This window comes from Protopterus annectens, chromosome 4.part1 (genome assembly GCF_019279795.1).
Source record: "Protopterus annectens isolate FY-2018-M chromosome 4.part1, PAN1.0, whole genome shotgun sequence".
Lineage (NCBI taxonomy): Eukaryota > Metazoa > Chordata > Ceratodontiformes > Protopteridae > Protopterus > Protopterus annectens.
Genome location: NC_056734.1, coordinates 742,591,816 through 742,606,691, shown reverse-complemented (window position 1 = coordinate 742,606,691; position 14,876 = coordinate 742,591,816). Strand labels below are relative to the sequence as shown.

The 14,876-nt window shown below is 42.0% G+C and overlaps 1 protein-coding gene across 1 annotated transcript in view; it reads left to right on the top strand.

Moving 5' to 3' along the window:
- LOC122801036 (thyroglobulin-like) overlaps positions 1 to 14,876 on the top strand; it is a 134,513-nt gene that overhangs the window by 84,148 nt on the left and 35,489 nt on the right. The window contains exon 3 of the mRNA XM_044070499.1: positions 13,386 to 13,583. Within this exon, the coding sequence (XP_043926434.1) occupies positions 13,386 to 13,583 (198 nt within the window). The remainder of the gene's footprint in view (positions 1 to 13,385; positions 13,584 to 14,876) is intronic.

Genomic DNA, 14,876 nt, shown 5'->3' with positions numbered 1-14,876 from the left:
ATCTGTGTGCCTCACTATTAAGTCATCTGTGATTAGTGTATTGGGCAAGGTGATTAGCCTTAGGGGCTTAGGTTGAGGGGCACATTGTGGAGGTGAGCTATGTGTCTTGTGATTTGTGCTGTGCTGTGATGTTCAAGTGCATTTCTGACTTGGGGCTCTCTGCTGTTTGGGTAAATATTTATTGAGTGCCTTAATGAAGGTGGGTGTGTGGGTTGTGTTTTTAAGTGAGAGCTGTGATAGTGGGTGTTCTGGAGAGCTATGTTTTCCATGTACTGTTGTGCAGGTGTTGACCTTCTCCTCTTGACCAGCTAGTCTGATCTTAGCTGGAGAGTGCATAGCTTCCAATTTGTTGATATAAGTGCATCTCTCACAAGTCTGAGTGTTGAGGGGTAAGAGGAGACGGTTGTCTGTGTATATGAGGCAGTTGCTACACTGCATTAGAATGCCCAAGTGCACCAGGTTAATAAGAGAAAGCACAGGGAACTGCCCTTTAATCATGCTAGGAGGGGTGGTAATAACTACTAAGTACCAGAGCTATTTCCGTGAAGAATGACTAGTGCCAATGGCTCTTAGCTGTACTATAATAATTACTATAAAAACCTGTTAAAGTAGAAAGTGATTAGGCTATTTGAAGTGCAAAAGACAAAAAACTAGCAAGATCTAAGGGAAAACTGAAGACCAGACTTTCTGGCACCAGTAATAGTTTACCTCAGCTTGGCACCGCTGAGCATTGCTTAAACAAGTGCAAATCCACTCAAACACAGGCTTTTAAACCAAAAAGTTGAAGGGGATGGAAAAATGTTCAATAAATTACAATTTCTGGACCAGAAACCACTCCTCTTGTGGTAGATAGGCTACCTAGTGCTTACCACTCCCACTGATAAGCTAGAAGGCTTCCCTCCAAAACAGAAAGGCTTGGGGGGGGGGGGCTGAGAAGCTTACTTACTAGACTAGCTACAGGAAAGGTAGGAAACAAGTTTAGAACTTTTTATTTTTTACAGAAAAGCAGCTAAAACAGCAGTAAAAACAATTCAAATCCAGTACAAGTTAGCACACTTGAGTGTGTAGCAATATTAAAGCAAATACAGTTTAAATAAATGCAATTAAATGAAAAAATGGCTAAAACGTGCAGAAAGCAGTAAATTAGGAAAAAATCAAAATATAGGCACTTAAAGTATCAGAAAACAATACCAGCAATTATATAAATTATTCAGTCAAGCAAAATTTAAGGCAGTGCAGAACTCAGAACAGTTAAAAAGTGCCAAAAAATACTTATCAGCTCTATATTTCCAGATTGTTTGAGAAGCACACTCAGTCAGAACACAAGGAGATTCTAGCAATGGGAGATTCTAGCAAAGTGTTTTTTTTTAGTAAAGTGGAAAGGGAGAAAGGAGAAACAGAAGATAATTCAAGGTTAAGAAACTAAGTGGGTTGGCCTTTTCAAATGTATTAGGTAAAATGAACTAATGACACAAAACTGGGAGGAGTGTCCCGGATCCAATTTACAGTAGGGACAGGCCGGGCAACTGCAAAGCCATGAAGTATAACAACAAGACAACAACAAGACACCAACATGGAGTGAGAGTGGGAAACTATACTACAGCTACTAGCTACTCACAAACAGAAAATACAACTCTCAGAATGAAAAAGCAGTTTACAGTTAAGTAACAATTAAGTAACAGTGTGTCTTTCTTGCCTATGTGTGTGCAATATTCATACATTTTAAGGCCCTGTGAATAGCTACTGGCCTTACATAGCCCACATCACTTCCCTATATGTGTACAATGTTTACACATTTTAAGGGCCTGTGAATAGCTATTGGCCTTACATAGCTATCATCTACCTAGGAATAAATACTAACTGGCACCACCTAAATTTGTAGGTACAGAAGACACAGGAGGCACGTCTCAAGGGTAGCATGGCTTCATGGGGTATGCATGCAGGAGTACTCTGTCTGCCCCATTGCCCCTGACACACTGTTCTACATATACACACATAGGTACCCATGCACATATACAGTCATACCTTACTGATGTCATATGTCTGCTCTGCTACCATGTCATCCTGAGCTGCTGTATTGCTACAAAGTCTCCACACTGTACCCACCCAGACCTCTGCAACAGACACATACAAAGTTCTGAAAGGCATCTGTCAGTCTTCAACTCTATTGTCAATTTAACATCCTGCAACAAAAGTACAGACACTTTGGTGTGTACCCATCACACATGCCAGCATGCAGCATCTGTAATAGCATAACACAACCACACTAAAATATCTCAGATAATGTACTATAATCACCCTTTGCATCAGACACATATTTGCATGTCCCTGCATTAATGGTATGGATGGCAGGGATGTGGCACAGGTATCATCACATGCATAGGGTGTGGTGTGGTGGTGCCAGAGGCCTAAGCTGTTCCAAACAGTTGACATCATGTGTGGCAGTCATGAAGGGGTGCTAGTCAGCTGGGCCATGTGGAGGTGCCATGTGTGTCTGTTGGTGACCTGTATGTGTCAGTGATGTATGGGTGTGTGTGTGTACACAATCAAGCCATTTATTAGCCCTACACATGCATATGTTGGACTGCTGTGCTCCGTACATGGCAGAAATGACAGTTCACCATCTCCAGCCATGGACACAGGAACTGGCACTGCCAGGAGGGGCACTGGCACCACCATGCCCAGGATCAGAATGGGTAGAAGTCACTGATGGTGACTGGTGTCTGCTGGGCCCATGTCCCTCATGGAACTGGCCAGGACCTCGTGCCCATGGTCTGCCACATTGTGGTGTTGACAGCACCCTCCCTTCTGTACTGATGGTGGTACTGCCATTATGGGACTGTGAGTGTGCATGGCCATGTGGACTGTCAGCGGATGTTATTGCTGACCTACATCCACATGTCTGATGCCATACTCCTACCACATGCTCTAGCACAATGTGTGGTCAATGACTGACAATGTCTCACCCCACCGTCTGTCCACTACATCAGTGAAATGATGCATGGCATCACCAATGTGGTGGAGGGAGTCATGGATGTCAGACAGTGATGTATCCATAATCCTGAGCATCCATCGGGTGTTGCATTCAGAATGTGCCTGTTCCTCCATAATGAGTAACTCATGAGGTGACACCTGTGACAGGTGGTGGATGGGCAGTAGCCTTTCTATGAGCACCCCTGTCAATCTGCCAGTGTGGGATCTTGCCAGCTCTCTGGCTTTGCCTAGTGCCTACACTCACTGATGCCATTGTCACCACACTCTCCTGTTTGATGTCACCACATTCTGACTGTCCAATATCTGTGGCTGCAGGGAAATGGGTATGTGTGGGCATACTGACTGTGTGTAGGGAAAATGGGCGAGGAAGTGGGATGTCAACTGATGGGACATATTCAGACCCCGACAACACCACCTGTGCCTCACTATGGCCATCATCATCATTAGATGAGACACTGACATCAGGTTGTGAGGAGTATAGACCCCCATCCCCCATGGTAACCTGTGAGGAGGAAGAAAAAATAAGAAAATTACTAACTGCACTATTATGTATGGTGATCCACACACATATAGGTGAAGTGTCACAACTGCATTACACATACAACATGTTATTTCTGATCCCATGTACAGCACACAGGCAGACTACAACACACACACACAGATAAGACAGGCCAATTAAACCACATGCACTGCAACTCATCTGCTTAATGTTGCCATCACCTTACACCTGTGAGATAAGCAATATGTTAGAGTATGTGATAGACCTACACCTAAAATACAGTGCACCCATCTTGAGCATACTAATGCCTACTGTATAGCAGACTGCATAGACCTTCACAAAGATAAGTGCAAATATGTTACACCTCCTGCACATACACCACTGTGATTACCAATGTAATGCACTTCAGTTATTCCCCTCCGAAAATGATCATACAAAAAGTGTACTCTGGCTAAGCATGTCAGTTGTGTGTACAGCTAAATGGAAGCACTTAAGATTCTTAAGGTATATATGATCCATACAAAAACAGTATCACACTCACTGGGTACAGGACATTGGACTCCAGCCACCACTGACGTACCTATAGAAATGTGAGGAAGAGGTATTATCAACAACACCAAATGGGGCATGGTATAGGGTAATATGTGTGTATATCCACATGTACAGTAGCTAATGTGATACCACCTACATTGCTGACATTCTGTGAATGTGAACACAAGTGTGCATTACAAACAAACACCCCCCCCGGTGCAGATTGATCTTACATCTGCATATTGGTATGCAGTAGCTGCCATAATGACTGATACAGTATTACAGTGTTGAACAGAGGAGGCCTTCCCGGATGCTCTTCTGCTGCGGATGGTGTGGCACCAACCTCAACAATGTATGGGGTGGTGGATGCTAGGAAGCTGGCAGCTGATCCCAGGTTCACCAGGAATTCCTCCATGGCCAAGAGTGGTTTCTACTGCTGTAGGCCCTCCACCAGTGACAGCATAGTCCTGGCCACAGTTGCGGTCCTTTGTTGAGCAGCATTGACCATGTCTTTTGCTCGATGTTCGACCTGCTCGTAGCTCCTCTTTTGTAGCCCTACCAGGTTGACTGATGTTACAAGGTCAGCTTGCAGTACTGCACCTTGCTAATGGTTCTGATGATTCCTGGACAGCAGGTTGCAGTCACAGGCCATCCAGGATCACTTCATTTTCAGTGGTGGAAAACGGTGGGTGCCTCCATCTATACATGTGCTTTGAAAGACAAGAATAGGGGAACACATCACAGGTCCACATACATTGCTCTCCACTATGTATAGATCCTGCCCATCCAAATTGACCTGCACTATCCACTGCTACATCCTTGTCATACCCTGTCATCTATCAACACAGTATGTATGTGGCAATCAGCAACATAGTAGCAATACCAGCTATGTCCCTGTGTGCAGTGACAGAGTGTGCTGTATGTCCCCACTCCCATCAATGCCATCTATATAAGTGCATCCCCTATGCACAATGCCCCAGTACCATATAAGACAGCCACTGTTCATCTTATATGTCTGTGTTACTACAAGTGTATGGGGATAGACCAGCAGCATTCATGTGACAGCAATACAGACGTGCTGTAGGGCATTTTCTCTGTAGGTGTCCTTCTTCTCCCATACACAGATGTTTGTGGAATGTGTACATCTGCCTGATATATGTGCTCTCTTTGCCAGACAAATGTGAATGTCTGGCAAATGGTTGGACAATAATTGATGGTTGTTTTTACAATGTGGAGAATCTGGCTGGCACACACCAGAACCCTAGAAAACAGTTATGCTACAGTAATATCTGTTAATGTATTCATACTCTTACATTGTATGACCAGTATGTACACTCTGTCACTGAGGTTGGGCTTGTGTCCCCCCACTACTAATGGCTATGACCTGCCATCCTGCTATACAGGATTGCCAGGTGTGCTAGCTATAGCTGTCCAGCGATGAGATACAAATGTTGACAAAACAGTGACCTAGCCATGGTACATCAGGGACACCTGCACAATGTCTAAAGTGTTCCTGTGTGACATTCATAGACTGAGAGCAGCTGAATGACAGTGCATCATGTGATATGGCAGCTGTGTCCACCATTACTTACTATAACTATGTCTAACACACAATACAGTAGCATCCGTACAGGAGCCAACCATTGTAGGAGGGAGTGAGAGGGCCAAAACTGTGATCTAAGGCACAGCAGGCAGAGTTGAAAGGCATGCCTGTAGCTGTTAGACAGCAGAATATCACCAACATGTAATTCCCAGAGAAGTACTACAAGCCTACTGTTGTAATTCCTATTCCCCATAACAGCATCCTCCCATCTGTATCCCATTATATGGGGACTTGTATTACATACCTGGTAGAGTGCTGTAATTCTTTTCTATAGAAAACCTGAAGAACAATACTTGTGATATTGCAGGCTGACTTTGTAAAGTAAGTTACAGACCTGTTCAGCCTAGGCAGCTGCTTGCCTTTTGTAGGTAATGCTCAATAACAGGTGACTGCATGTGTACCAATCCGTAGCTCAGACTTGCTAATTGCATCCAGATCATCTGGATTGCACTCTCAGACAATGACATGGCACAACAGTGCAATATTTAAAGCCATCATGTAGGCCTTGCCCCTTTCCTAGTTTTTCAGATGGATATTACTGAGGTGTGGAGGCTACAGCATCACAGAGGGTAGGTGGAAATGCTGTCCATTGTTAGGATTTATGTGGTATGTTCACAGTTTTGCATGCTATGTTTGGCCATTGTCAAATGACTTTCTGATTATGTGGCAGTTCAGTGGTAAACAATGTGGGTTGAGTTCAGTAAGGGAGAAGAGACATGCGAGTGTCATATGTCATACACATCAGAATCCGCATGCTGCTGCAGAAGCTGCTGATCTATCAGTTGCGTATGTTTGTAGGAGCAGACTGTAGCACATGTCCTTATCACTTTACCTCTGCCCACCACCCTTTATTTACAGGTGTTGTGTGGATCCCTTGTACTAGTAGGTTGTCAGGTTTGTTGGATCTGTAGCAGGTAGCTGACCATACTTTTGCATATGTTGCAAGCTGCAGCTGCTGATTTTTGCCCAGGACCCATACTGGGAGTATGAACACACTGGAGAACAGCAAGCTACATATATCTGTGAGAGAGCAGTAACAGCTGTGTCATTACAGTAGAGCCAGAGTGAGGGTACCCATAACAGTCTAGGTGAGGCATGTGCCTCAGTAGAGCCAGAGTAAGGGTACCCATAACAGTCTAGGTGTGGCATGTGCCTAAGGTACATATGTTATGTAATAGTGCAAATTTGAGAGTGGTAGGTGATGTATAGGTAGCCTATACATACGTGTACAGTGTGTCCCTACCTACAGACCTTTGATGTGCTAACATCGGAAGCAGTGACTGCAGTTGCAGCAAACTTTTTTGGCTAAATTGCATAACTCAGTCTTAATTTGTTGTATTCACAAGCATGTACTTGAAGTACTGCAAACTGAATTTGAACCCAGGACTGTACAGCATACTAGAAATATAACAGACTGAACTATAGAGTCAATGCTGCATTTAGTGTACTGGAGGATATAAGTGCATGCGTACACAGTCTGTTACACAGGATTCACATTAGCATGTGTGTTTGGATGGGTATGACTTGTTATACTGAACTGTCTGTCATTATTTCCTAACCTCAATCTGTACATACTTGCCAGTACTCACAGTGCAGTACAGTACAACATCACACAGAAAAAGCTATGTGAAAAACTATGCCAAAAGTAGGTGGCACAACTGTGGACATTATGCAACAGTCTCTGCAGTTGACAGCTATATCTGCTATCCCAGGCCTCACATACATCCTTCAGTATTTTATTGGCTGTGTACTGGTTTAGTGTCTACATCACAGTCCTATGTACACTGTCATTTTACCCATTATATGTACATGCAGTGTGTCATTGGCAATCAGGATATGTTTATGGAAACACCAGTTTTAATTCGGAGCTGAGTGGACTAGTACACTATGATGTAGTTGACAGAGTCACAAGTTTGAGACTCGGGGTGATTGTTTTATAGATGTGCCTAACACTGTTAGAAAAGCATAAGGTGATTAAAGCAGTTTTAAGTGGGTTTGTGCGGTGCACAGCTCTGCTTAAACCCACACTAAATTCAAAAAAAGAAAAGAAAAGAAAAATGGGGTGGTAGGAGAGTGGTGAAATGGGGCAAACAGGCAGAAAAACATACTGAAGGGCAGGTAGGAGTGTGCAGGATGGGTGTAGGAAAGGACCATAGCTCTCCACTTCTTGTACAGCAATAGCTGTACATTTTTAGCGATTTTGTACATGAAATTGGACCCTCAAACCCCAGAGAGAGGGGTGAGGACACCATAAATGCGTTGCCAAGCCAATTAGATGAAATTAAGTGTGTCCAGTGGACACGTGTACAAAAAAGAGAACTATCTATGGGATGACATTTTTTGTGGGACAGGTGCCCTTTTTTTTTTTTTTTTTTTTTTTGGTGAGAGTGGATTGTTGGGGAAGGGTTATAGGTACATGTGAAGAAGTAAGTTGAGTAGGAGAGGTTACATTTGCAAACAGACAAGACAGCATTCAGGGGTGGTGTATGACACATGAGGGGGGTAAACACCTTGGCCTGGAGGGTGTTGTGGAATTGGAGAGCCATGTACACCCAGATGGCAGCTGTGAGACTGAGCTCTCCACCCATGGGCAGTCAACACTGCTCCTTCACTGCCCCAAAGGTGGCTGTGCTGGGGGCTGGGTGCCCAGGCCACCTTGCCCCTCCAGGTTGCTCAGACTTCCCTAAATCCAGCATAGGCAATCTTCGTAGCATTGGTGCACAATCCTGCATACCATCTTTGGTAGCTGACACTGGGTGACAACTCCCTCTCCATGCCCGCTCTCAGGAGGAGGACAGACCCCATCCCCTGAGGCAGTTCCACCTGTAGGTGATGTAGGACCAGCAGAGTGGGCAGCACCAGTTTGGGTCCTAAATATGCTGGGATCCAGTGCCACGGTTGGCTGAGGTTGGGTAGGCAGATAACAAGGAACCAGCCTACCCAGTCAATCTATGGTGTTGAGGTTTTTCAATGTGTATAGGTTAGTAATGAACACAACATTTAGTTAGTTATAACAGCATGCCAGAACATTGTAAATAATCCAGTAACAGAAAATTGCATAGCATATGGAACACAACAATAAGTGGGATAACAGTCAGTATTGTAACAGCATGGCAGTAACAGTTACAGCAAAAGGCCAACAACATAGGTAATTCAACAAGGTATGTTAGTATGCAACCATTGTAATACATAACAGTAATAAAACACAAGGCCCAAAATAAAGTTTTTAGAACAACATATGTTAATAGTAAACCAGTACCGATGTACAATAATAATAAATTATGATGCACTTAAGAGGTGGGGGGAGAGAGAAATATGTTCAAGTACTAACAGTATAGGCTATATTGTTTGCAACAGTACTCTTATATACTCTACAGGTCTGACCTTCCTTTATGTATATGAGTGCCCTATAGCTTTTGTAGCATATGCATACCTCTCAAGCTATCTGCATGGGGCAGTATGGGCCAAGCTGTAACACCTACAGGTACACAGCTACAGAGGACTATTACATGTCAGGGGGACATATATAACTACCAAGATGCACTGTGGACTGATGTAGTGTGACTGTGCTATTGACATAAATCAAATCGATGATAAATCTGTGTCCGAGGGATTTGCCAACAGTGATCACAGTCCAGGACAGTGTGACACTTGAGAGCCATGCATCGTGCTCAGTATGGAGAGTTTACAACTATCATCCCGTACTTGGTAGGCATGGGGTTAGACTATCAGCAGACATTCACAGACACACCAGCCATACAGCTGTACCAAGATTAAACAGTTTTATTTTATTAACCTTTATTAGTATTGTACTTGTTGACATTATTTACTGATGTCTAATCACCTTGCTGAGCAATGCTGTTAACCCATTTGAACAGCTACTGCAGCCACTTATTTACCTGTAATTCTTGTGGGGAGAATATCTGTTAGCAATGCATAATTGTTTCTATAAATAGTTAAAAGTACTTGTCCCTGGATTCAAACCCTGGTCTGTGTGTGACAAAATGTACACCACACCTAGAATTTATCAGGTCATCATAATGATGATACATCTGCTCACCTGTGCGGGGAACACCAGTTGCACTGGTGAGATCACATACCAGCTGGTCCCAGCCACTGCTGAATGTTGATTGACTGATATGTGCCTAGAGCTTACCTGGTAAAAAATATGACCTGATAATAGAGGTAGAGTGTTATACAAGACTCCAGTGACACTTGAACACACATGCGTGTGATTCATGCATGACAGAGATAGTAGGTGAACTGTGCAGTAATATATGGAATGCAGCTGTAGACAATAAAACCCTAGTGGGTGGAAATATGTGTGATGTGTATAGACCATATCAGAGGGCTGGGTTGGTTACCTGATCCATATACAGTTGCAGATGGTATATTTGCAGTCTACAGCTATTACAGTTTTATACTTGCCTGCAGCAGCATAACCTAAGATCAGGGATGCATATAGCTGAAATGCAATGGTTAACACAAGACAATCCTGAGATATACAATACACCTTCTGCATTCCTATTATTAGTTCAGATCTTAGTGCAGAACAAATATCATAATGCATTATATCTTGTAGTAAGCTCCACATCTATAGTTTAGCAAAATACTCTTTATTAGCTAATCTTCAGTCACTTAGTGATATTATTCCTGTTTTTACTTCACAACAGATGTAATACATGGTTTCATGACCAACAGCCCAAGATGCATTCATGTAGTGATTGGTATATATCAAACATTCTTTATTGATGAACAGTTCATATAATGCAATTATATTAGGTGTTACAATATAGCTGTAATTCCACAATTAATGCAGTAGAAACTTTATTTCCTTAACATTTGTTAATGCAGTATAACTTTATTTTCTTAACATTATTAATGCAGTTGAAACTTTATTTCCATACCATTATTAATGTAGCAGAAACTTAATTTCCTTAACATTAGCAGGCTTCATGCTTTCATCTTTATTGAACTGTACCTGGCATTACTCACTTATATCAGTCCATGTCTATGACCACGTTCATTGCAGAACTGAATATACCTACTGGCAGTTACTAATTTACTTTGTCTTGTTTATATGACTATAGATTGCAAGATACATCTGCACTCACCACACTCACGGTGCACCCTGCCAGGTGCTCTGCATGGGCCTCCAGGTTGTGAGCTCTCTTCTCTGCAGCTGTGGGAAGAGAAACACACCATTATACATACCCGTCTATCACACATTCAGAGTAAAATTTAGTATATCAATGATAACAATGCTTACATACTGGCATCCTGGAACCAGGTGGCCAAGAGATCCCCCTTATGATGCTTCAGGTCATCATAATGATGATACATCTGCTCACCTGTGCGGGGAACACCAGTTGCACTGGTGAGATCACATACCAGCTGGTCCCAGGCCTGCAATTTGTATTCTGACCCTTGGTACTAGCCCTGCAAAAGCTGGACTTCATGGTAATTTACAAGGAGGCCAACCATGACCTGGGAATCCAGAATGCCCACCACTGCACCTGGAAGCACACACCCTCTCCAACTCCTGCCATAGTTGCTGCCAGGTTCAAACTTCAGCAGGTTATTCCTGTATTCCCACCTATTGCACTTAAATAAGGTTGTTTTCCCACCCTTTACCACCACTGGGTAATTTTTAAAAATGCAGTGCTTGGTAAGGCTCAGCTGTGCTTAGCAAAGCTTAGTCTTACCTAGTGTTAATTGCACCTGGAGAATATCAGACACATTGTGTTGGGCAACTAACCTGGTGGTGTGAATATCCTTGGTGAATATGGACACTCCTCCACCTTTAGTGTTTTGATCCTGGTTTGGTGGCTGAAAAGTGTGGTAAGACTTGTAGCCTGGTATTGCAGGCGTGCTCTCTGGAGCCTTGAACCAGGTCTCAGTTACTGCACAGATATCGATGTTCTCCATTTTTAGGAGTGCCTCGAGAGAGTGCATTTTGAGGCTTAGACTTCTAGCATTGAGTAGCATTACCTTCAGATTTTGCATGCTTGTACCTGTTACAGTGGTGGTTTTGTCTTTTGAACTTTGCCTAAAAAAGGCACTATAGGGGTGGCAAGAGCCTTAGCCAGTAACCTGAATCCCAGGGGCGACAGGTGCAAAGCACCTCTGGCAAAGCATCATGATCTGTAGATCATGTCGTCCCAGGCAGACAGATACTGGTCCTCCTTTGAATGACACCAGAAGCTTAGCCAATTGTTGAAGTCAATCATTTTGTCCTTATATTGTGGTATCATTCTGAGCAAAGGCAGGATGCTACTCAGGGCTAGGGTCATACCTGCCTGGGCCACATGATCCGAGTGCTCTTCCATGACTCTTTTTATGTAGTCCAGGGAGGTACATCTCAAGTCATTCACTCCAACATGGACAATGATAGAGTCATATTTTTACTTGTTGTGGAGTGACTTGAGTGCATGGGTTATGTGGTGGATCCTGGCACCCGACAGGCAGCTCACTGTAATTTTCTCCTTGTTCAGCCTGGTGAGTGGGACATCAGTGTGTATTTACAAAATTACCTATAACTGTATTTGAACCCTGCACACAAGGCTATAGCTCTACTCATTCAGCTACATGGCCATATGGAGTGCTGCTTTACTTTTTTATATATCTCTCCACTACATTTAAGCACCGCTGAGCATCATGGTGCACCATGCAAACACGCTAAGCTACACTTACATGTGACCTTTACATTCATAATTAAATGCATCTGGTTTCTATTATTAGATGTCTGGCATGTGTCCACTGCTGTGCACCACACCATACCATTCAAATACACAAAAATAAATAAATAAAAATTAAAAACTTTTTATTACATATGCCTACATTGATATTTGGCACTTTGACAATGCAAGGGGTGTGTTACTCATCTCCAGAAACAGTAACATGCTCCCTACACTGATTCAGTAACCATGTGCATGGCTCTCCCTCAGTAACACACCTTTATTAATATGCATGGCGTTCTACCGAGGAAGTACCACATACACGGACATGGAACCTTCTGTGGAGGCCTTCCCCTTTTCCTACACGGATTTTATTAAATCCCCAGGAAACTTTAAAAGGTACTATTATTTCCCAAACCAACTAAATACTGTAAATGTAATTGAACTAGATTTTAAATAATGAGGAAACTCAGTTAAACTTTTGAAATTAATAAAAAAAAGAAAAGAAAAGAAAAACATTTGATTGCAACATGTCAAAAAAGGCAATCTGTGGAAATATCTCAAACTATTAACAAGCTAAGCCTTTCAGAAGACATGAATGAATATGAATCTGTCTTTTAGCATAGCTTATAGAGAGATGGCTCCATTATGCATGATTGAACTAGTTCAATGTTGAACTGAAAACATTGACAAAAATGTTCAAACATACACAATACACAATACTGAAAAGAAAAAAATATTGAATGAAATAATATGATGAAAGGAAAACTATTTCCTTTCTTGATATTAACACTTAAACGCTTCTATAACCCTAGCTTCAAATTCGTCTGAATAGTAGAAGTGTTACAGGAAGGTTTTTTTGAAGGCAAGGTGTGGGGGTTAGGATTAAGGGATTAGGGATTAGGGTTAGGGTTGACACTCATTACTAAAGATGGCAAGGGGGCAGAGCCCAACTGCAAAACCTTATAACAGGTGCTTACCTGCTCCTTTGAAAGGTTGAAAAAATTTTAAAGCATCAATAAGAATAAAGAAATTACAAAAAATTATTCTTAATGTTAAATATGTATTTGTTTCTTAAAAGCAACTGACATTCAGAAGAAGTGCCGTAGAGAAGCAGCAAAAGTGATTCGAATGCCTGGAGCCTTCACTCCACAGTGTAACTATAAAGGAGATTATCGCCCGATGCAGTGCCATGGTAGCACTGGGCAGTGTTGGTGTGTAGATGTGAATGGAGACAAGATTTTGGGAAGTGAGCACCAGGGACCAGTTGATTGCAAAGGTAATAGTAACTGCATGCTTTCTTCAGAAATGTATTCTATAAAGCATAGCCATGTAGCATTTTCTAGTATTTTTGTTGGCATTTGGTCACATTCTTTAATAGTTATATAGTATTAATGTGAGTGATTACAGTGGGTATATCAGTAAGTGGAAAGCTTATATTCAGCCTGCACACTCTGTCTCTCATACACATACATACACACAGCCAAGCACACACACACACACACTCACACAAACATATACACATACTGTCCACATACATACATAATCGTCAACAGCTCCTATTTTATAAAATATCTAATGTTTTGTCTCTTATATCTTATGCCTTCCGTGTCATGGATGTATATAGTCCATCACTAATGTCAGGTTTTAGAGATTCATAAGTCTCATAGTTTAGTTGTACATTCTTGCTGCAAAATTTATTGTAATAGTGACATTTTAAGTTAGAGCAATATTTTAAAAGTGTCCATGATCCCTTATGCCCCCCTCATGTATTATAACCGTTCTTTATTATTCTAGTGGAAGATGAGAGCTATGGAAGTTCACACTCTCATACATATAAATGCACACACATACACCCTCACACACACTCAAAACTCACACTCATAGACATTCTCACACATACTACGCATACAGACACTCACTGTACTTCAGTATTACCCCTTCACCTGATTTCACACACACACACACACACACACACACAGACACACATGCAGAGACTCAAACACACACAGATGCACAGATACACATGCAGATCCACAAACACAGACACACACACACACACACACACACACACACACACACACACACACACACACACACACACACACACACACACACACACACACCTGAAGCAACACATGTCCAGACATGCGCAAACACTGCAGTAGTATTAATTATCAGTGTAATTCAAAGCATTTTGGGAAAAATCTTGGTTTGGATATGCCAAAACAGTTGCACTGATGGCTAATTGTTTTACTTACATGGAGTCGGTAGATCACAAGCCTTCAGCACTTCACGTTTGTGCAGTTTAAGTGTGGAAAAAATATTCAGTTCTTTATATGTTAGTTAATATCAGAATGCCAAGGGCATTCCTTTTTCAAGGAACATTACAATGAAAAATTATCGAATATGAACTATTTATGATGGTCCTTCACATTTTATTGAGACTTTCTAGAAGTTGTGAAATGCATTTGAAAAGGAGGTTTCATAATCTGCTTCCTATATGTTTTAATTCTGAAATCAGACATGATAATAACTACTCTAATAATTGCAAATAACTCAGTATCAAAAC